Raw genomic sequence first — 24,241 nt, 5'->3', positions numbered from 1 at the left:
GCTGGAACACTGTTTGTTATGTTTCGTGGTGCAGGGGCCTATTGCACAAAACTAGGATAAGGGATTAAGCCGTGATATCTTGGTTATCCTGGCTCAATTTAACCGTGATCCAGTTGCACAAAAGCGGGATAGGGGGCAGCAGGATATGTTATGGTATGAGTCACCATGGCGATTTATTCTGTGGAGCTAGCCTGCTCCAGACAAGTTCCAGGATCTATTTAATCTCATCCCTTATCAGTCAGCAGTCACCACAGATGGAAACCAATAGTTATTCCACTGCCCACTACACATTGTTATCACATATAACTAGACCCACTGTCATTATTTAAACGTTTGTGATCATTAATTAACTTTTACATACTCGCCATTCCCGACCTGTAATGCGACATCACAGGAGCGCCGTAACCATTTCGCACTAGTTGCAATATTCTCCTAAACAGAGGTGTTGCTGTTTGTTGTTGTTGTGAAAAGGCTATCGCTACCTTCTTTACACCGTAGAAGAAGCAATGAAGCCGCTCTAGTTGCCATGGTGAATCAGTGAATCTATGATCGTGGCGGGGTCTATTTGAGGGAGCCATGAGCGCGCACTTATCCAGGATAGGTTTCACCTGGCTTGATGAATCCGTGTCTGCTCATCCTGGCTTGCTCGTTGTGCAACCAATTAAGCCTATATGCTCTTGTTTTGGATTCATTGAGCGCAGCTCAGTAACTTATCTCGGATGTCTTAATTCTGCTTTTGTGCAACAGGCCCCAGGTTGCACAAGTTTGTTTTTGTTGCCCTTTGCGGAGCCTGGGCTGTCTACAGAGACCATGTTTTTTTAAGGTGTGTTTAGGTTACAAGCAGCTAGTGGATAGTGAGGAGATGTTTGCTGTATGTGACAAAAAATGTTTTAGCCTAAAAAACGTGTGACATTGCTTATAGCATCTTTAAAGGAGAAGTTCGGTGTGATATTGACCTAAAGTGTGTTGAAACATGATACCGAGTGTGAACTTTTGTCTCATAGCTCATCTCGGCTTGTCCCCTGCACCCCAAAATCTGGCGCTAGTTAGCCGATGCTACCAACAGGTTTTCAAAGGGCGTGTCTAGGGCATCGGCCTAGCCATGCAAATAAATCACTGTTTCACACCATTTACGAGGCTCAAAGTAGCTCCACAATTCATCGGTAGACTTCCAAGGGCCCTGACATTTAAAACTAGACATTGAGAACTTTGAAAAAGCACTGGTAGTTTATTTACAAGACGATTTATACAGACAGCACCTTCAGGAAGTTCGCCGCCGCCGCCGCCATCTTGAATTTAGTCACAATAAGTTGAGCGAGAAGTACGAATGGACAGGTATGATAAGGGATCAAATTCCAAAAATAATTCAGTGGAAATGCATGGATTCCAGTTGCTGATACTGGAAGAAACTGGAATCCATGCATTTCCACAGAATTATTTTCAATGCTCAAGTTCATGTGTAGAGACACTGATGATACTTCGATCAAAGTTTCATGTTGTGTCGAGCCTTCTTAGTGCTTGAATCGCGATACGAATATGAATCGATTCTTTTGCACACCCCTACCAAACTGTGTAGCCTTGGGTTTTCTGGTTCTTTCCAGTTTGGTGTAATGAGATCACTGTGTAACCTTGAGTTTTCTGGTTCTCTCCAGCCTGGTGTAATGAGGGTTTTCTTATCTTGTTTACTTCATAAAAGACAGTGTCCACCTGGTACTTGTCCTTGCTCTGTGCCCACCAGCTGATATCATCACCTCTCCCTTGACCATCTAATGAGGAGATGTCTTCTGGTATCTACAGTACTCTCCCACACCCCACTCCTCTGACTGTTGGTCTGGTCTGCTCAAGATATGAAATAACCTTGAAACTCTTACAGTAAATGCAGTAATATTAAAACTTGAATGTACCCTTGAATATGAAAACATGAGACATGATACATTTGAGAGGAATAATGAATTAATCATAATAAAGTTTTAGCTCATAAAAGAATGAGTTATGTTATTTCATTTCATTCCATTCCATAACAGGTTATTCCATTATTATTCATGCAAATATGGTAATCATTTGGTCAAGCCCGTTCTTACCTAAAGCTGAAACTATCCCAAATACTAGACTTGCAATTGGCATGCTTAGCGTTGTTACAATTGTTCTGAGCAGTTCTGAGGGAAACAAGGTTAACACTGAAATGAATTCTACAACCAGGTTATTACAATATTATGTGAGTTTTCAAATGATATTGGTATATGCCATCCATATAATTACTTCTATCAAGAAGGTTTTTACCACTGTATGTTGATTGGTTTGTTTTTTAGCAGGATTATGCAAAAAGTACTGGGCCGATTTTCATAATACTTGGTGGAAATGTGTAGTGGACCAAGGACCAAATGACAAACCTATTACATTTTGGAGCTGATCAGACTACAGAATGGCTAAATTATTAGCATTTCCTTTAATTTTGACAGAATCGATGCTTTGCCGTTCTTTCGCATGATGCTAGACCATTGTAGCCTGGCGGGCCATCCTATCTCATTGAAATGTATAGTCTGGAATCGAACCATTCACCTCGGTTAATCCAAGGGGCGGGCAGAGAATTGTCTTTCAAACTGCCAAGGCATGCAATAGGCCAGCGCTACGACCATATCCGTATCCGGTCAGCAAAACGGCAAATACATCCTTCTTCGAAAGGAATGACTTAAGTGCATTGTGTTGCTCAACTTTCAAAGAAAAGCACAAGTCCAACTCCTCCAAAGTTGATGCCAACGCCGATTCAAACAACCGCTCTTCGTTCGCCATAGCCACCTTCCTTGTTGTTCACCGTCGCAGGACTGTTGTTCGTTATCCTGTTAAGCTTTGACTTTGACTTTGACTTAAGCCCGCCTTAAGACTCTCTAACAAAATAGAGCGCTGTGATTGGATGACGTCCACGGTGTTAGCCAATAGAAATCCCTATGGTTTGATACTAGACGTACAGGCTGAGCAAATTAATTTGCCGCCGCTAGGGTGCGTCTAGATTTCTAGGCTAAGACCATTGAGTAATTTCAAAAACCAATAAAATAATCTTAAAATCAAAACTCAATTCCCCAATGAAGGGACTTTATAGTTTATAGTTCAGTTCTTTGGAGGGGGGGGGGGTATAGAGGCCATTTTTACTCTTTTGCATTCATGCCTATTTATTGAAAACCTTTTACCAGGGTGTTCTTTTAGAAACTGCTCTTAACTTCCTAACTTGTGTAAGCGTATGTGTATGCGTTTGAGGAATCCTGCATCTCTGTTTCATCATTCATATGGTCTGCTCTGGGGTAACTACACATATTTACTGGTCAAAGGTTTGGGGTCACTAAGACATTTCCATTCCACTCCATTATAGACAGCTGAGATCAGTTGCATTGTTTTTTTTAATCAGGGGTTCATTTCTAGAAAGCGTTGTTTGCTAACTTGTGTCGCAACCTTGGTAGTTTGTTCCGTCGTTCTTGGATTTGGTGTTTCTAAAAAAGGAAGTTCGAACTACTGCCCCTGGGCAGTCACACTTGTGTCGTTCCTTGGTAGTTCCAGTTGGTGTCCTGAGCACCTAACCAAAAATCACAACAGCCTAACCAAAAATTGCGAAGTGGATGTTTATCTTGTGACTCAATGGTTGTTCTATCCTCCTGTAGCTTTATTTTAATTAAGAGACTGACTCCCCTACTTGGCTCATTCTTGCTATTTATGTTAATTCGAGTATTTCCTTGCTTTTTGTTAAGCTAGTATTATCTTCACAGACTAAAGCAGGTGACTTGTTATTGTAGCGTTGTAGGTTCGATTTTTTTATCATGTGAGATTGGCCTCTTGCATCTCGCTACCTGCAATTTACGGATGATTGGGAGTACATACGTTGAGTTGACATCAAAATCATGTCATTCGGATGTGTTTTGAGAAAGTTTGATTTTACCGTTTTTAGTCAAAACTTGTTAGCCTGGAAGTGACCAGGGCATGTCATTTTGCCGCTACAAAACGCTATTTTTATACCTCTTCTACAGTTCCAAACAACATTACACTTACGTGGTAGTGAGTAGAGGGTCCCTAAAGCCAAACCGAAGTATCCCGAGGTCTTTATGTGGTCGGATAGAGAGTCCAGAATGAATTTCATGAAGCCAGTACCTTTTCGGAAATGTTGCTGCAGCAGCTGGCATCTTTAGGGGAAAGTCCGTAGGAGTCGATTGCATCACGTCTTTAGGGTTTGCTGTTGCATACAACTTCATTTCAGCCCCGTTTACACGAGCATGTGTATTTTTATAAACGAAGACATTTCCCTACGTTTGAGCCTTTCATTTACACGCAAACGGAGAATTCGCCCCGTAAAACGGTTATCCAAAAAAACTCCGGCCAAAGTGATTTTTTTGGAAAACTTCGTTTATGCGTTTGGTTGTAAACTGTGGTAAACAGAGTTTTGGGCAGCCAACGTCACAGTATGCGACAGAAGTACACCAAATGTGCGACCAATGTTTACATTTACATGTTCTCACGTGCGACTTCACATTTTGGGGCTGAGATGATCATGGATGCGCTCAGAATAGCCATCGCGTTTATGTTGGTGCAGACCCTTTTTGTCTGTTTGCATTTGCAACTTGCTTTACCGCTGCTATCCGAAGAAGAGAGTACACTTCCGTTTCCGGTGGCTCGGGCAACTTTTCAGGATTCTGATTGGTTAATGTGAGCTTGAGCTTATCGTTAGACTGCCACTGTGGATTGGCGTGCTCATGACAGCATGTATGTACACGGGTTTGTGTAAACACATTTAAAAAAAAAAACCGTCTCGTGTAAATGCAGTTTTATTTGCAAACGTAGATGGCCAGATATTCATTTAGGAAAATACCCTGCTTCGTGTAAACGTAGTCTGAATTTCGAAAGAAATACTAAATAAATGTTTTTTTTTGTTTTTTTTTAAAACGGTGACGAAATTGTGAATTTCCAGAGCGTGTTACTCCACACTCGACAATCGACTCCTACGGACTTTCCCCTAAAGATGCCATAGATATATACACTAGATGTCGCCTTCTGCTTCTCAGCATGCGTCAACACCGCCGCCATCTTTGTACAGGGATCTGAAGCGCTAAACTAGTTCTCCTGTATTGTCAGTGTTACCTATTTAGCGACGTTTGGCCACCCCCAGCGATAGAAAACCTTTTTAGCGATTAGCGACAAATTTGGGAACTTCTCACAATGATGGCAGATCGGCTTCTTTGTTGTTGAAACGTAAAAAAATCACCTTTCTCATGGCTTTGTCATTTATGAATTCAGCTACATCTCGTTTGCCCATGGCACTGACCCATGATTATAAAAGTAACGACTGGCGTAGCCTATGTAGTAGCAGAGGTAAATGTTATACAGATCTACAGCAACTTCTGGTGAGATTACAACTTACATGAGTAAACGAGGCGAGGGGTATGTGGCCTCAACCAGAGCCTGTCTATGAAGAGCCTGTTTAGCCTACTTTCACTGTATCGAACCTGGTTGCAGTTTACTCATTGTTCCTCTAGAGGCCGCCGCTAGCTAGTGCAGAATGAATGGGAGTCTATGGGGCTAGACGGGTAAAATGTATCTTTATTATCGTCTTAAGCTTAGTTTTCTCTAGACTCAACCATAAATACATGCCTGTCAGCTGGAACAATCCTTCCTAAAACGCATTAAACTTTAATTTACAAAGACGTGAAACTCACCGAGTGGTCAGGGGTGTTCGCTGATATGCTCACACAAAAATCGCTGCAAAAGATGCTTTCCAACAGGTGTTTACCATGCGTTGTAAAACTGTGGAGCTATTTTTCCAAACGCCACACACCCGTACATTCTTCCGTTGAGAGCTTGAATAATAGACACTCCAGCTCAGTTGGTGGCGATAATGCACCTTACACCGTCTTGCCAATTACAAGCAAACGACTGGCATTTCATAGACCTCTCCAGAATATATCCCGCCTCCTAACTTCCGTATCCATCCAACTTCCGGGCGTGGATTGTCTATGGGAAATAACATGGCGTTTTGAAAGATCGTACCTGTCAAACTCTGTAGGTGACAAAGTAGAAAAAGCTGCTGGGCAGATTGGCCTACACACTTCTGCCATCTAGTTTCCACTGGATTTTTTTATTTTCGGTGCCGTTTGAGTAGTATAGTCTATAGTATACTACTTAAACGGCACCGACAATCAAAAAATCCAGTGGAAACTATATGGCAGAAGTGTGTAGGCCAATCTGCCCACCGGCTTTTTCAACTTTGCTACCTACAGATGTTTTACCGGTATGATATTTCGAAACGCCATGTTATTCCCCATAGACAATCCACGCCCGGAAGTTGGATGGATACGGAAGTTACGGAGGCGGGACTTATTCTGGAGAGGTCTATTGAATACACAGAAGAAGTAGAAGATCGCTGTCTTGAAGTATTTTGCAACAGACAGCTAAAAATGAGGCGATTTTGCGCAGTTCCGAAAAAAAAGGTGTCACAGACTTCCTTTCAACGATCCAGAAAGGTTAAAGTTGTGGCTGGAATTTCTGGGGTTGGATGTGAGCACACCTGTTGAGAATCTGCAGAAAGCTGATCACAGTTGTTACCGGATATACGGTTTCTGAGATTCTGAGTTTCCAGGGCGGAGTTATAGCGTGAATATTTATGAACGAAGGATGTCGTGCGCGACTGCCTAGACGCCCATTGCTGAAGCGTGAATGAAATGGAACTGAAAATTTTGTCAAAGAAAGTAGAAGACCACGGCCTTTTAACACGTTTTTGGATGTTGTCATGTGTTATTAATGGAAAGTATGACTATGTCGTGTTCGAGTTTAGATGCAATTTGGCGTCAATGTTGTTATCTTGTGTCGCAGCCAGTCAAACAAAACTTTGTGTCAGATTCAGTGAGTCGCTTACCATTAAGGATATTGGCGATTTTTACACAGTAGGCCTTGATGGTAGTCTAGGCTATTATGTTTTTTTTTATCGTTTTGATTGTAGCCTAGGCTCTGTGCATCTGTAGTGACATGTTAGCCCAGGCAGCAACATAGCCTACATCAAATTGACCCACTGTATAGCCTACAACACAAATGTCTGTGCAATAAATAGCATGTTATACACGCCTGTGTGTGTCCTAACTCTGAACAAATGGCATCCTGTCATTGTGAAAACAATTTATTGTATTAGTTATTTACAACCAGGGCATATAAACTGTCCTTCAGTGTCAAGCCAGTTTACACATTCAGTGGTAGGCCTGCCAGCCTTGGCAGCAATCACATTTTATCTTCAAGACAAAAAACATTGAGTTAAGCTTAATACTGATGTCAAGCCAAAGTTGTAAAAATATATATATATTATCATACCAAAATACCCACAGAGTATTGTGTGCAAGGATAAGGATATACAAAATAAAGTTTGGGTAATCAGCCTTCAAAGGGCAGAAATGGGGTGCCCTGTCTATCTATTGTAGAGCAGTTTATTCTTTTCAATTTTAATTTTACATAGTAAGAGGGAGTCTGGCCAAGTTGGCCTAATATTCTTAGGGAATAGAACAGCAGATTTGGTCGAAAATGTAAATTAATAGGCATGCATATAGAACAGCATGATATGAGCCTGTCTGGCATCAAATACACGAGTGGAGTGGTGTGTTTCTCTGTTCCTACCTGAACAGTAAACTTTCAAAGCGATAAGACCTGCTCAAAATGCCATTAACTCTATTAAGAGTTCATGGGCTTTCAAAATGATTTTGGAAACGTTATTTTAAGGTAAAAACTCCTCTGGGGTCCTTTATGCATCACATGACTAATTTTGGGTTTGAAGGGCCAGATTACTACCTGTTATAATCAACCCATATGTAGTCATTCACCTCAGTCTGATGACTGATGAACTTTACGTTATAGCCCCCCCCCCCCATCATCCTCATTTTTGCACATAGGTTCTTGTAAAGTACTACTTAATTTGTAACCATTAGCCATTCATACCCATTCACCACACCATAACCCATTCATCTTGTGTATCTTAAGGACTTCTGTAAGTAGGCATCATCCATGTAAAGCTAGACAGTGTTTGTAAGGTAATAAAGCATATTGACTTAATGCAGTTATGACCTTTATGGATAAACATAACCAATATACTGTAAGTGCATGGCCCATATTGATGCCCTGCTTCCCTAATGGTACAATAAGAACATGATTGTATAAAACAAGTTTTATTATTTCACAAGACTCCAAGATATCAGAATGTCCAATAAAGCATTTTTGGCAACAGAGGTAGCTGGGCATTGTAATGCAGCACAAGTAAATTTGTCAAACTAGCCTAACATGTTTGTGTAGGCAAGCATGCATGACCAAACCTCGAAACTCATTGGACATCACACACACAAACAGATGATGTACTAACACTTTCAAGTCATCTACCATGATGTCCCACTGACATTACAACCTTAAGTGCTAAATAGCCCATTTAAACAGGGCTAAATGAAAGTAATGACAATTTGATAGGCTGTAGGCTAGCCTGTCTAGGCTACACAAGATCAAAACATAGACGCCAAATTGCCTAATCGTACACTTACTCGACCACCAGTGGTCGTCGAAATTGTCACGTTTTTCCACAATATCCCATATCAACATTTAAAAACGTGTTAAAATTGCTGTAGTCTTCTAGCTTCTTTACCAACATTTTCAGTTCCAATTGAGTCACGCTTCATGAATGCTCTCTAGGCGCGCGCGCACGTCAACCTCCGTTTATAAATATTCACGCTAAACTTCACCCGACTCCACCCATGGAAACTCAGAATCTCAGAAACCGTATATCTGGTAACACCGTGTCTCTGTGGTCTGCATTTTACTGAACTTAGCTGGAGGTCGAAAGAAATCGCCCAAAATGCTCTTTCGCCTGAGAAATACAGCGGTTCCCACATTACCTCCTGGGACGACAGAGTTGGACGAACTTGGGGTAAGAACTTATTTGTTATGTCCATAACCTGTCATGTTCGCATCATAAGCCTAACACTAACCCTAGCCTACATGAATAATTTGGCTACATGATTTTGTACGTTTACTATTTTTTTGGCTGTGGAACTTTCATAATGAAAACGTAATGATTCAGGTAGGCTATCATTCACATCGTGCAAGTTCCAAGATATTTTAGCATTAGCCATGGTTGGACCTGACAATAATTTGGATAGCGTAGTAGCCTACGATACCGCGACTGCATAAGACTACAGAAAGAATACAAACAACCCCATATCCGTTTCCGGCAGCGGAGTAATACTGTACCTCACAGCACATCCAATACAAGTCAATGGAGTTGGACAAAAACTACGATAAAACCTGTTGGAAAGAATCTTTTGCAGCGATTTTTGTGTGAGCATATCAGTGAACACCCCTGACCACTCGGTGAGTTTCACGTCTTTGTAAACGAAAGTTTAATGCGTTTTAGGAAGGATTGTTCCAGTGCACCTATGCAGCGTTCTGGAGGAGGGGGGGCACTACCACAGAAACCGAAAATTCTCAGGACAGCAGCATGTGTCCAAATTTCCAAATTTCAATCTTAAACGTTCTATTTAATCATAAACTATCTGAAAACAGGGCTTTAAGTGTAAAATACCGAACTTGTCCTTTAACTCTTCAAATTTGAAATAGTCTGTTAGTCGGCCCCTAACCCACTGTGCAAATTCTATGGTGGAGTAATGCTCTTTTTACCAGTGAAATATGTACAGAACCATTTAAAACCCTGGTTAGTCAGCCTGTTAAACAGTAGTGAATAGGCATGACATCAGAGCAGATAGAAGGACTGCAAAAAACACTTCTAAAATGTATCTGCAACTAGATAAACCACAAACGTCCATATTAGAATTAGCTTTAATATTTTAAACATTTTTTAGAAATGTATTTCTTAATATTTTCTTTTGAAAATCAGTCAGGCTATTCTAATCCCTAGTTGGCGATTGCTAGCCGCCAATGCTAATTCAATGGTAAACAAGATATTGTCAATTTATTGTTATAAGCGTACATCTTGTGACACACTTTTATTTAATTCTTTAAGTACTTTGACCTCTGTCCGAGCAACCTGTCTTGGCCCATATACGACGCTTGATCCCGCATTGGTGAGCTTTGTTCTACCATTAACCATCAGTACCTAGGAATGCTAACAAACGCCATTCACTTAGACTGGGTTTTACCGTAGCTACTGTTACTACGGCTAATTGTTTACATTCGAGAGTTAACGGTGCTACAGGCTAGCGTAGTGCAGCAGATTAGTAAAAAAATCGTTCACTTTGGTGTAGAAGCATGATATTTGGCACAGATACTCTCTAAGGGCCACTATTTTGGAAAAAGGCGCTGGCCACTCAAAAATTCAATATGGCGGCCATTTTTCAAGATGGCCGCCATCGCTATTCAATGCTTATAATATCAATTATTCAAACAGTGATCTAAATATACAATTTGATACAAATACTCTCAAAAGTAAATGTTAATGGGAAAAAAAAATGCTTGTCCCTCAAAAATTCAAGATGGCCGCCATTTTTAAAGATGACCACCGTTCCTGTCGAATATTAATCATTTTAATTGTTCAAATGGTGATGCAAGCATAAAATTAGGCAGAAATACTCTTCAAGAACACTCTTTTAGGAAAAGGTATGTGCCACTCAAAAATTCAGGATGGAAACCATTTTTCAAGATGGCTGCCATTCCTGTCCTACAGTATGTTCATTGCCACTGTTTCCAAAAAGTGATACAGAAAATATGCCACAAATATTCTGTTAAGGCCACTTTTTGGAAAAACTGGATGGCCAATAAAAAATTCAAGATGGAGACCTTTTCCAAAATGGCCGTCATTTCGGTAGTATGTATACCAATGCACACATGCATGTTACTGTAGCAAAAATATTCTAACGGCCTCAGTTTTAGAAAAAGGCAATCGCAAAAATTCAAGGCATTTTTCAAAGTGAGTGTTGCTTTAATAGTGTACTCTGTTGGGACTGAGTTAAAAGGAAGGATTGAAAAAATAACATAAGTTCTATTCACATTTTTACCAGCTCAAAGGCCTTGTGGTTAGAGTGTCCAGCCTGAGCTTGAGAGGTTGTGCCCTGTCGAGTCATAATAAAGACTGTTAAAAATGGTAGCCAATGCCTTCCTGCTTGGCAGTCAGCAAGTGTTTTATTAGGGGCAACATATCCAGGAAGGTGTTCATACAGTATACATCACGGTCCAGAATCAGGAAATCGGCTCTCGCCCACTGCAAACTTACTTTTTTATTCATATTTGCATCTTCCACGGCACTTTGATTTGCAGCCACACTTGGCTAGCTGTTCACAACGTTGTGCAACTGGTGCATTTGCTGTCCAGAAGACCCCCCATTGTTCACCAAGCCTTTTCCAATCTCCAGTCAGCAGGACTCTGCTTCTGACTGACACTGGGTTGCTTGACCCCATATGCAGCCTGCCTGATATGCAGCACGTTTAGTGTGTTGAAGAAGAGCTGCCCTTGTTGGAGGAATGGCTTCATATGGCCTCTGCTTTCAGGCAAACATGTCAAGTCTAGCCTCATCTACACTAACAGCTGTGCTTGATCGATCTTACAGCAGGACCACAAACTTCTCAAGGATCTCCAGGTCACTCTCCAGGTCTCTCCAGTGGAATGTTGGTGGCAATCATTTTATAGCCATCATATTGAGAAACATGATGGGTAGGTGGTGATAGGAGGGGTTCCTTTGTGTCTGTCTGACAAAGACAACATTTCATCCAATCAGGTGATCTCTTGGCTGACATGGGATTTTCATTTGCCATTTTGGGGGATTGTTGTCTGATTAAGGCCGAGGGGTTATCCTTTTACCACCTCAATCATAGACATAGTACACATTCAAGTATGGGATACAACTAGGTTTGGGTCACCTACACCTAGCCCGATCATTCATCCAGTGCCATTTAAGTCCCGTGTGATCTGTACACCTTCCAGGTAAGCATACATGAACAAGTCATGTATTGCCCCGCTTACCCTTGGCCCGGCTCTCCCGCGCTGGCACAACCTGTCAATTCAGGTGCGGCTATCTAACTACATCTAGCATCACCGTTTGAAAAATTGATGTAAGGATTCAAGAGAAATAGCGGCCATCTTGAAAAATGGTTGCCATCTTGAATTTTTGAGGGACAAGCACATTTTCCAAAAAAAAAAAACATTCTTAACTCATTGAATGCCAAGCCGTTTTCGGGAGCTTTGTCCTAGAGTGCCAGCAATCTAGACCATTGTTGATGATTTTTGTACAGCCACAGCATATTCTGTGTTATAGCTATGAACACGTACAATAGCTCGATTAAAAGGTCAGACTTTGAGCTCTCAGTGGGTGCAAACCGTGTATTTCTACACGCCTCTGTTCCTGAGAAATCCCAAGCTAAACAGTGGCTAGTTTTCATCAAAATCGCTGTTTTTTTTCTAGAAATGGAGATATAACGTCTTTCATGAAATATGAAGTGTTGCCTGTTACTTACTCGTGTAAACATTCCAGGAAGTGATCGGTGAGACCTGGCGAGACTGCCACCTCCTGATAGACCCACGAAAATGCCTGGTTTTGACCTGACGTGCATGCGTCACTGATTCGACCCAAAGCGGAAACCGAGTTATGATAAAATGTTCAGATAAAATGTTCAGATTGTGCGTTTTCATGAGTTTCACGATCGTCATATATTTCATTTCTATTCATCACAGAGTTCCCAAAATCACATATAAGGTGTATAAGAGTGTCTAGTTTCATAATTTAAAAAAAAAGCTAAAAACGTAATATTACGTTTTTGGCACTCAACGCATGGGAAGGAAAAACGTAATATTACGTTTTTGGCACTCAATGAGTTAAGAGAGTATTTTCACAAAATGTTATGCCTACATCACTGTTTGAACGATTGACATAATGACATTTGACAGAAATAGCGGCAATCTTGAAAAAATGGCCGCCATGTTGAATTTTTGTGTGGCCAGCGCCTTTTTCCCCAAAAAGTGACCCTTAGAGTCTGTCTCAATTGGTGTACTTACGTGAGTACACTTTCGTATAGTACTGTGTGCTTACGGAAATGAGGATCGCAATATTTAAATATAACTTTATTGGCGTCCTCAGTTCGACAGTGACCGTCATACTGTGTCAAAACATGAACCATTTATGTTATAACTTGCTTGTACCTCTGTAAAGTCTGTTTTCCACTGCTGCTGCTTCAGCTTTCTCAACCGCGATTACCACAAGGTTTGAAAACGCTCCCTCCTCTTCCGCTATTTGGCCAAGATGGCGTCCGTTAAGGGCGAAAAGTGTCCAGCGTTGCACACTCAGCTTTTTGACCGTTATGAGTGCACCATCCGGGAACTTGCAGCGCCCTTGGTGTCGTTGGAATTTTCAGTGTGAACACCCTCATGCACTCAAATTAGGTATTGTAAGTGCAGAAGTACGCGATTTGAGACATAGTCTTAGAGAGTATCTGTGCCAAATTTCATGCTTTTATACCAATTTGAACGATTCTCTTGAAATAGGCCATTAATCTGCTGCACTATAATTGCCATCAGTATATCTAGGTCTGTATACTGTAAAATCTATGAGCTTCGCTTGCACGGCGATCATAATAATGGGGGTCCTTAGTCCATGCTACACTTTTCCATCAAGTAGAGGTGAAAGCATAACCTCATTGGCAGAGGATCTGTTACAGATTCAATCTACTTGGTGGATGTATGCATTCTACTGAGTGCCATTCTAGTTGGCATATAATATTGTATAATTAGAAAAACTCACCAGGAAATGTGTCCAAATGTGGACAGACTTTAAAAAGGACCAATATCCTCATTAAATTGATGGTAGTTATTGAAAGGGTATGTTTCACTATGGGATCTGTGATGTGCACAAAATAGTGGTTAGACTGAGTTCCTAACATGCAAGTGGATGAGTGCAGATGTAAAAACCCTAATACTTTTGAAATATATTAGCAAAAATATGCATTGGATCTTAACAGTAACATCCAGAGGGAGAGATAATAGTATTTTGATTATGTTGCTCTGGGCTATGTTTGAACCAATAAGACACATATAGTTGTGTTCATAAATTTACCATCCTCTAGCAGAGTTTGCGAAACACTGGCCAGTTAGGATTAATTATGTAGAAAACCTTTCTTTTATTTAGTTACAGTGGACAGGTGAAGTAATTTATCATCACATGCTATATGTATTATTTAAATACTAATGATAACTGAAATCACCCAAATGACCCTGATCAAAATTGTACATACCCCTTTAATGTTTGACCTATTATACACACAACTTGATACATCCAGGTTTAATTGACTAATAAGGGTAAGTTTCTACATCATTGATATATCTGATTGTAATTAGTGCCTCTGTATAGTCAATGCTCAGAGCTCTTGTGAGACCTCTGTACATTCCAGCAAGGGCTGCACTGACTTTACTGGCTGCTGAGCCATGGGAAAACCAAAAGAGCTGTCAAAAGATTTGAGAGAAAAGGTAGTTGAACTATATAAATCAGGAAAATAAAATAAAACGACATCCAAATATTTGAAAATGCGGTAACACTTTATAATGACTACACACAATTCATAATTTATTAAGCCTTTGTTACTTATTAGTTAATGGTTTGTTCATCATTAGTAATTTCTTGTTCATACATAATTTATCATCAGTAAAGCATTTGTTCACACAGTTATAAATAGTTTGTTCATAGTAAATAAGCCTATATCTAAAATATGTTTATACATTATTGTTGATACTTAACCCAGTACACTACGGGTGACCCGTATTCGGGCAAATACAGTGCCCCCCACCTCCCCCCAACAACCCCCATGCATTTCTTTGCACCTTATCATGAACTACCATAGTCATGCTATATACCATTTTAAAGCTGAGAAACTCAAGAATCGATATATGTAAAGCTTTCCATGAATTAACATATATTTCGTGTGTAAAATATAAGTTTATCCCGATATATAACATATCAGAATACCCCCCTCCACCACCCCCCAAAGTTGCTGCGTTCATATTTTGTCACTTGTCTGTATGGCCGTACCAATAAGTTAGCCCAGCATGCTTGGTCTTGAAATTTTCGTAAGAATCCATAGATGTAAAATATCTACATTGTTATATTGCCAATATATTGAGTAGTTGTACACGCCAGTACAAACAAAACAGATACATACGAAAAGAAGCGAAGTAAACACTTATTTTTCGCGGAAATCCAGATATTTCGGTTTTACTTCCATTATTGTCGCTGGATTCACGGTACTCCGCGTGTTCACGAGGCTCTTCTGATTCCATCGATACCCATTACATGTCTGTAGGACCAATGAGAGTCGAGATAGATGCCATCAAAGCCAATGAGTCACGTAAGCGATGAATCTGACAACCAGTCTTTGAATGGTCATAGCGCTGCGTCTGAGTGAGCCAATGAGATGGGACCTAGATGTCCGTGTAGCCAATGAGGAGAGCTTTCTTTAGACATGTGACACATCGTCCCATTCTACTTCCCTGTCGGCTAAACTCAAGGCGCATAGCCCATGCGTAACCAGATTCCGAAGCAGTGGTTTGGAAGTTTGTTACTAAACAAGCAAGAGACATGTTTTTGAAGGTTTTTGTTCGTAAAACATGCCAAAGAGACAAAAAAAAGACGAAACATGTCGAAGAACCCGAGGACATTGAAGATCTGGAGGACATCGATGAAGGAGAAGAAAGCGTTTTCTCGGAATGCGACTCCGAGGAGGAGCAGAACTTTTTAGCTGGGAAGGACCCCGATTTTGAGCTGTGAGTAGACTACTTATATCCATATACAGTTACAGATACAGTTTAGTTTGCTTTTGTAATGTTTAGTGCATAGTTTTTCATTTAGCTTTGTTTCATAGTGTGAACAGTGTGAACAGTGTTCTGGTACCTGGGGGGGAGGGGAGTTAGGTGAGAATGCAGTGTGTGTTTGTGTGTGTGTGTGTGTGTGTGTGTGTGTGTAAAAGAGAGAGCAGGGGGAGGTGTGACCTGAGTACACACATTTATATCATTTGTATAAGTTGTTGGGAAGGGTTTTCATATACTTTAGTGGGTCTGAGCCTAACTTCCATCTGTACAATTGTTTCAGTGACAGCGATGAAGACTGGGCCCCGCCAAGCAAAAAAACAAGAGCTGAGGATCCTGTGTCTGAGGAAGAGGAGCCGGTGGCCGAGACTATTTCAGTTGTTCATAACACGTTCCATTTTGTTGACCGTGGTTGCCAACACAAATACATTTCTATTGCATTGAATGTGAATCATTTGATGTTTCGTTTGCCAGGGTATTGCTATTTTTTACCTTTGTTTCATTTTATAATACAAATGTTCACTGCATTACCTTGTTTGTCCTTTTTTCATGGAAATCTCAAAGGCGTAGGAGCAAAAGTAAGAGTTTCAGGTCAGATAATGCTTCTCTGGACTCATGGCACAGCCACTGCAAAGCACTCCAGGTACAAGCAACATGACACAGAGAGTGTAACCTTTCATTTGACACCAAGATCATGGTTCTACATAAAGGGGTTCTTGTATAGGAAGCATTTTAGTTTTGGGTAACCAAAGGTCCTTTTGGAGTCTCCAAATGGACACTTAGCAAAACGCATGTGTATGCCCACACAAATATGGGTCCCACACAGTCATACATCATCCTATAAGGATCTACTTTGACATACAGATTCACAAGACCTGGTAGTGGGCCTCAGTGGTGTTTTCAAGAGAAAATAAGTGACCAAGAGGGCAGAATGTGGTCATTTCTAGAGATGTACATAACCGCCTATAAAAAAAACTATCATTCTACCCTTTGCCACTCTCTGATAGTTCATCACACAGTCAATCTATTGGTACCAAAAAATTCTACAAGGCCTTAGCTTTCCAAAGAGGTCAGGCACTTGATTGTAAGTCAAAGTATGTGGCAACAGGGCCATTTTAAGTAGGCGGTGTGCAATTTCGAGGAAAAACTCAAAATAGGGGTGGAAATGTATAAGGTTAATAAATTATGCAATAATATGTTTTTGATTAAGTAATATATCCATTATGTAACAGTTGTTACATACACATGCACTAATACGGTTAGGGTGATGATACATATTTTATAAACAAATTCCTAATACTATAATTAATAATTAACTCAGGAGTTACAAGTGGTTAGTTAATGATATTTTGTGAGCTCATCTAAAGTGAGGACATTTATGCCTTGCAACACATTTACAAATGTGTTATAAAGTTTACTCTTGCATTTAATCATTTAGCCGAAACTTTCACCCAAAGCGACTTACACATGCCAATGAAATTAAAGGGCAAGGCCACATTGGAGGATGCCAAGGCTTGAACCCCCAACTTTATGGGTTACTGCATGTTAACCCGGATCCCTATTCACTACATGTACCTCTGCCCAGTGGTATTACAACAGTCAATTTAAAAATATAATATAGATATGTGTGTTTACTATGAACAAACCATTTTTAACTGTGTGTAAACATGATTTACAGATGAGAATTAATGTAGGAATAATGCTTTACAAACGAAGAATACAGCATTTAATAATAGCTTACAGATGGTTAATAAATGCTTAATAGTGTGTAGTAGAAGAAAACAGAAACTGCTGCATAGTTGTAGGGGTTTCTGTCTGGGCCAAGGTAGTGTAGTGGATAAGGAGCTGGACTAGCATGCAGTAGCCTGTAAAGTTGGGGGTTCGATTCCCGGCATTCACTGTTATGTCAATGGCCTTCAATTTAATTGACATGTGTACGTTGTTTGTCTGCTAAATGAATGAATGTGAATGTAATCTTTACAACTAATTTTAAAAAGTGTTGCATAGAAAGTCCTCACTTTAGATAAACTCGCAAAATATAATTAAAGGAATTATCCGGAGTAAAATGCACTTTAGATCAATTTACGGATGATTGGGAGCACAATAAATTGAAATTGGGAGTACACATAAGCGGAGGGAGCGGGGGGGCAGGGGGGGCGGTCGCTCCGGGCCCACGACCGCAAAGGGGGCCCACTTTTGGCCAAATCTATCTTGATTAATTGTTATATTTACCGATGCTTATTTGTGCTGATTGCTGGGGGAAAATAATAATGAAAAATGTTAGGCCTACTAAAGATGCCACTGGTCCGTAGAGTGCGCTCACAATGGGAGTTCGTCTGTCATGCTGCAAATTAAATAGCCCGCACTCTCCCTCTCGCTACACTGTTGCGTTTTAAAAGCGAAACTGATGCCACAACCGGTCTGGGTTTGCCGAAGTAGCCTATGCTACAGGCTGCATTTATTACAGAAAATCAGCGACATAGCATGTAGGTCTAGTCTACACTGTGCCTATTTAGAGACAGGAGCATAGGTCTAAGCTTGCCGCGACAACAGCAGTCACTATCAGGCGCGCCAGCAGGAATGAATGGTAAGCGCACCATCTACAGTACCCCTCCGCGTGCAACAAAACATTGAAAGGCTTAAAAATATATGTCCGTTTCCCGGTTTCGTTCGTGCATTGGTCACCTAAAAAGTAGCCTAGTACAAAATCCATATGCAACGCCTAATAACGACCTATTCATTTGGGCAACTTTATAAGGCCCTATAAAGGGTAAAGCTACTTTTAGTTTTGTTCTAGTTTACCGTTGTGTATGGCTTTAAACAGCGTTCGCGCTTTAACATCAGTAAACATTATTCAGTATAATCCAGATGTAATGCTTACGTTTTGACAAGCATTTTGCCTACCTTGTTCATCTGAAATAACTATAGTTTTGCTGCCTCCATCCTTTGCTACCTCCACCCTTTCATTGTTTCCAAAAAACGTTTTATATCCATGATAGCCTTGAAGTCTTGAGTTAGTGAATTAGCTTAACATTGTGTGTTGATAACAGGCAACCATAGTAAAAGAAAGCAACAAGTAGCCTAGCCCACATCTTCTGTAATTGCTGCGTGCGTTTGTTAGGCTATTATTCCATTTCCTGCTCAAACAAAAGGTGCGTAGCCTACATTAAAGTTTATTTTGACAACGTGTTTACACATTTTAAAGAAAATTGTAAATAGCCTATTGTCGAGCAGTTAATGTGATACTGCACAGTTGTGAAGCAGTTGGGAAGTTATGGTGGGCTAACTTTGTGTGAACACACACAGGGGAAATGATCTCTCTTTGAGTTGCCTGATGCAGTGCGTACGGCCATAGGCCTACACCTGCAGGCGCGCCTGATCACTACAGTTCGCATCGTCGCAGGCCTAAGCTGCCCCGATGCACAGACTAAACGGTAGGCTAGGTCATCAGGACATAAACAAAATGCCTCAGCCTCTAATAAGCACAATATGGAGTGGACTAAATAAAAACATGATGTTGGGATAAACACCGACAGTATAGGGGCCCACTAAAGATCGTCGCACCCCCTATAGTGAACCATTAGCTCCGCCCCTGGGAGTACATACGTTGAGTTGACATCCAAATCATGTCATTCGGATGTGTTTTGAGAAAGTTTGATTTTACCGTTTTTAGTCAAAACTCATTAGCCTGGAAGTGACCTGGGCATGTTATTTCGCTATTTTTATACCTCTTCTACAGTTCCAAACAACATTACACTTACGTGGTATGAACAAACCATTTATAAATGTGAGAACAAATGCTTTACTGATGATAAATTAGGTATGAACAGGAAATTACTAATGATGAACAAACCATTAGCTAATAAGTAACAAAGGCTTAATAAATGATGAATTGTGTGTAGTTATTATAAAGTGTTACCGAAAATGCTAGTGAGTAGTCTGATATAGAAGTGGAGATTTAGTGGTTTGGTTGATACCAAGGCACTGTCAGACAGACCAAAGATTTCAGCCTCAACTGCCAGGAAAATTTAACCTTCACTACTTAATTTCACTTTGTGAAGAGAGTCTGGGTACTCACAATTGAGAAATGTGTCCAACCATCGTAATGGGTGTGGACTTTGCATTAACTTTGAAATCATTGGTCCAGCCTAACCAGTCACATTGATCAGGGATTCCCGTAACTTTCCTACTTTGCCTAACCTTCACAAACAAATAATAAATTGCATCACCAGTCAGGAAACAAACTTTGCCCTTCTTGTCCCTTGGGTGGCTGAGAAAATGTAAATGCATTTACAGGTGCCAGACTAGTATCTCAGTGAAATGAAAATGAGCATTGATACTAGGTGGGTGGGGCCAGGCTAAGGAAAATTGGTTGGGATGCAAAGAAAACCCCTCAAGCTACTTCAGATGAAATATACTGTAGGCTTCACTGCAAGAAAGTGGTATCACTTGAACAAAAATTATCTGCAGTCTGGTTGCCAGAAAAATAGCCCTTACTGCACTTTCAAATGCCCAATGTTACATTTCTAAAATGGTGAGATCATTGCAGTTTGTTATCAGAAGATAATTGAGGGCAATTTGTACTCATCAGCAGAAAAACTGTACATGGACTTTGCAATATGACAATGATCCGAAGGCCAAGTGACCAGTGCTACAGGAGAAAAGGTTCTGAAGTGGCCATCTGCTGATCTCAATATCATTGAGCCAATCTGGGGAGATCTCAAACATATATATAGTTCATGGAAGACAGCCCAAGAATTTACTGGACCTTGAGGCTTTTTGTCAAGAAGAATGGACATTTCTACCATCTGAGAAAATAAAAGTAACTGTCCACAACTATCACAAAAGACTGCAGTCATCATTGATGCTAAAGGACATTAAGAACTAAGGGTATGTAAACTTTTGAGCAGGGACCATCTCATTATTTTCTTAATTGCTTTGTTTTGTTTAATAATTGTGTTCTGTGATGCCTTATGGTTTAATTTGAATCCATTTAAAATAAAAGCAATGTGTTTAGCCTGATCCCTAGTGTTTGGTGCACATTTGATCAATTCTGCCAGGGTATGGAAACTTATGGACACAACTGTAAAATACTTACCATTATAATAGTGTGTGCTGTATATGTCAAGTACATCTACAAATGAAAATGGATGTCAGCAACTAAATTAATCACCCTGCATGCTAAAAAGTAAAACAAACAGCAAACTCGGTCAGTGTGCTCTAACCAGCCAGCAAACATGTCCATGTGTGCCCACTGTGCATTTCCTGTCAGAATTGTGGACAAGAGAAGATCCCAAACACTTCCCATGATGGCCCTTAATAGACCCGGAATGCATTTCCTGAAAGCATCATTGAACAACCTACCATGTCACTGTAAAGAGAAAGTATTCAAAATGATTGTCTCTATCAATGACAGTTGTTTGGGAAACACACCCCAGAACAGGTTTGCTAGCTGAGTAGTCATCACAGGCAGGGGCGCCGCCAGGGTTGTATTCCATAGTACGCACCTTGGCACAGGACGCTAATCCCCCCCCCCAAAAAAAAGAACGGGTGCATGGCTACCCTACACATAGAGGTGTTTCAAGTTTTTTAACATTTCTGGGATGAGGGAGATTTCACCCCGTGAATTTTTTTTAAATTCTGGCTGCTAAACACACAATTGTAACGCAATTTGGGTGGGACAGAAATACATTTACAGAGCAAGCAGCTCTGGCCATATCGGCTCTGGCTCACATGACGTGAACATTGCTTTAAATGCATTATCGCTTCACCACCCAACACGCGAACAAGGGAAAGAAAAGAAAAGAAGAAACCAATGAGTCTATGTCGCGATTTGCAATAGGCCTATAGGCCTACAGAAAAGACGGCTATGGTCACTTAACAATAAGGATTTGCTTACACTGCTGTTTGGTTGTCCCAAACTTTGAGATGATCTATACTCTAGCATCAACTGAATCTTATCAGTCTTGAAACCTGAACTACGATGTTCCAAACAGAGTGACTATAGGATGCAATGCCTAATCTCACTGCCCTCAGCATAACTGCTAAGAACAGTGCACCTTTTACTGTTAAACACCTGAATGTAACGTTGTTTTTAAACGCCAGAACTGCTTATCATGTTGTGACAAAGTTTACACCAATCATTTTCTTCTAATGTATCCTTATGTTGAGATGTCCATTCTCTTTGGCCTAAACATAGGCTATCATTTGTGCGCGAAGCATGTTTCAATTACAGTAAGACATTACACAAGCTATTTTTGTTGTTGTAATATTGAATGATTTTCATGAATAAAGCGTTGTAAATTGTATGCACAGTGCATACAGGATTACACCTGGCGGCGCCACTGATCACAGGAACAATTTTGATTTCTAAAATTCCATTTTTGTGTAACTTTGTGGGAGTTGGAGTGTATCTACAAAGGCTTTCAAATGAACTCACCTGCACCTATGACTGCAGTTCCAAGAAACAACAGGACATTTGGGGCTATCATATGACAAGAGTGGAACAAAAGAGCTGCTTTGCCTTCCACTGCAACAATGACCACAATGTAATATAATACATATAATGTCTTCAAAAGTAATTTTATTATTTATTAGTGTGTTTTCTTGTAATTAATGTAGTAGTCTGTTTGGCTCCATTTTTCAAATACCTTTTTTTAAAAGGTAATGTTGAAATAGAATGCTTGTCAGGAATGCAACAACAGCACCCAAACCCATCAACATAAAAGCGAAAATCATTTGTGAGGACAGTTCACCTACAATGGGAAAACAAAATGTGGAATACAAAATCAAATCATACATACAAGACTGTGTTTTGAACAAAGAAACTTGCTATTTTCGACCAAACAACAACACTTTCTAGACACAGTTGTGAGTAGGGCATTGTTTGAGCAAAAGTACCACAGTGGTTTTGCACGACTAAGGTAGCTTTTCTAGAAACAAACGCCAGATTAGCCTGCATCATTTCAGTGGAGATTTTTGAAGCTTCTGCTTTGACTTCATTAGACTGATGCTGAAACATTGGTAAATCATACTTTGCCATGCCTATGTGCTGTGGCCAACATGCTGCTTGACTATACTTTTGACAATTCTGAGATCACGATTACTAGGACACAATTACTTTGGAAACACCGTCCATAAACTGTCGAAAAATGTAACTGAAAAACAAATAAAGAAAAAAATAGATGTTAAAAAATATTATTCATACAAGTTACCACTGGAAAGCAAAGGAGGCTGGATTTATTATTGAACTCAAAATGAGAGCATTGTTGCAAAACAAAGTACAGAAAAATAATTGCTGCATCTCAATTATGTTGTTTTCATAATCAGAAGTCATAATTGAAATTTTGATTTAATTCATTCATTTCACAGCCCTACCTCACAGTACACAACATGAGAACAGAAGAAATGAGTGTTAGGAATCCAGTCATTCCTTGGGTGCTTTCAAAACGTTTCAAACGTTTTTTTAAACAATTTTGACAGTAAATTAGAATACTTGCTTATTCTACAATTGTTCTCCCACTATTTGTAACTTATTCAGACAGTATACTAGTGGGTTATACATATTCTCTTTTGGTACTTACTACTAATTAGTAAGTAGAGATCAAGGCTTACTAGGTCATTATGAAGATGATATCAAGAATAAAGGCCTAATTCGTCATGAACAAGAAATTTGTGAATACACGCCTAACAAATTATTGATGTTGCCTAACACATGCCTTACAAGTCACTAATACAGGCATTAATTAGGTATGTATTAGTGGCTAACATGAACCTTAAAATAAAGTGTTACCAAAATTAGGTTAAATTATATGTTATGTGTGAGTGTGTTCAGGTATGTGTATATAGAGGGTCAGTCTTCAACAGACAACAGCCCCTGCCATGGCGCGACTGGCTGGGGCACCTGCACCGTTTGCCGGCAACCCAGGTTCAATTCCCACCGGTGGTCCTTTCTGGATCCCACCCATACGCCGAGTTAGTGGGGGGGCAGGGGGAGCACTGCCCCCCCTAGTGGAAACGGGTAATTGCATTGTTTCAAAAATTAGTAAAATACGTCTGGCATGACCAGATATTTTTAAAATAATTTAAATAACACAAAACAACAATAGAGAACTGGCTGCGGTTGATGATGGGAGCAGCCAGGTTTTCTTCTCTTGCGATCCTTTACATTGAAAAGTGACATTACGGCCAACCTGACGCAGGACGCAAAAAACGCGAAAATTACTGTTGAACTAGTATGGACATCTTGCCGTGCCAACGTTGCAATAAAGGTTGCCTAAATGCCATGTATATAAATGTCCTGTCAGCTTACTAATTGATTTTGCGTTGTGTGTAGATTTGGACTTTTTATTCCACTTTGTTTAAACAGCAAAGTGGCAAAGCCTTGTTCACCTGTTTGGAACTGGCTGGTGAATGTGACGCGCGTAGGCCTGGCTAGATGACCCTT

At 40.2% G+C, this 24,241-nt stretch overlaps 1 protein-coding gene and 1 long non-coding RNA gene across 16 annotated transcripts in view; one reads left to right on the top strand and one right to left on the bottom strand.

Moving 5' to 3' along the window:
• The window catches only part of LOC143125406 (uncharacterized), an 86,370-nt gene that overhangs the window by 56,950 nt on the left and 5,179 nt on the right, over positions 1-24,241 (bottom strand). For 13 of the 15 annotated variants that reach the window (XM_076286839.1, XM_076286852.1, XM_076286849.1 and 10 more), the window contains 5 exons: positions 22,446-22,550; positions 22,235-22,324; positions 20,894-20,929; positions 13,742-13,837; positions 2,082-2,156 (listed from right to left, as the gene is read on the bottom strand). In XM_076286839.1, the coding sequence (XP_076142954.1) occupies positions 2,082-2,156; positions 13,742-13,837; positions 20,894-20,929; positions 22,235-22,324; positions 22,446-22,550 (402 nt within the window). The remainder of the gene's footprint in view (positions 1-2,081; positions 2,157-13,741; positions 13,838-20,893; positions 20,930-22,234; positions 22,325-22,445; positions 22,551-24,241) is intronic. The other 2 variants (XM_076286847.1, XM_076286850.1) reach the window with 2 other exon arrangements.
• LOC143126145 (uncharacterized) lies at positions 14,737-16,322 on the top strand. Its single transcript, XR_012987386.1, has 2 exons — positions 14,737-15,753; positions 16,079-16,322. It is a non-coding gene; the product is annotated as an uncharacterized LOC143126145 (long non-coding RNA).

Source organism: Alosa pseudoharengus, unplaced genomic scaffold (genome assembly GCF_046254945.1).
Source record: "Alosa pseudoharengus isolate Yale_2024_CS ecotype anadromous, Long Island Sound unplaced genomic scaffold, YU_APseudo_1.1 YU_APseudo_1.1_scf_16, whole genome shotgun sequence".
Taxonomy (NCBI): Eukaryota; Metazoa; Chordata; class Actinopteri; order Clupeiformes; family Clupeidae; genus Alosa; species Alosa pseudoharengus.
This window is presented reverse-complemented; position numbering and strand designations above follow the sequence as displayed.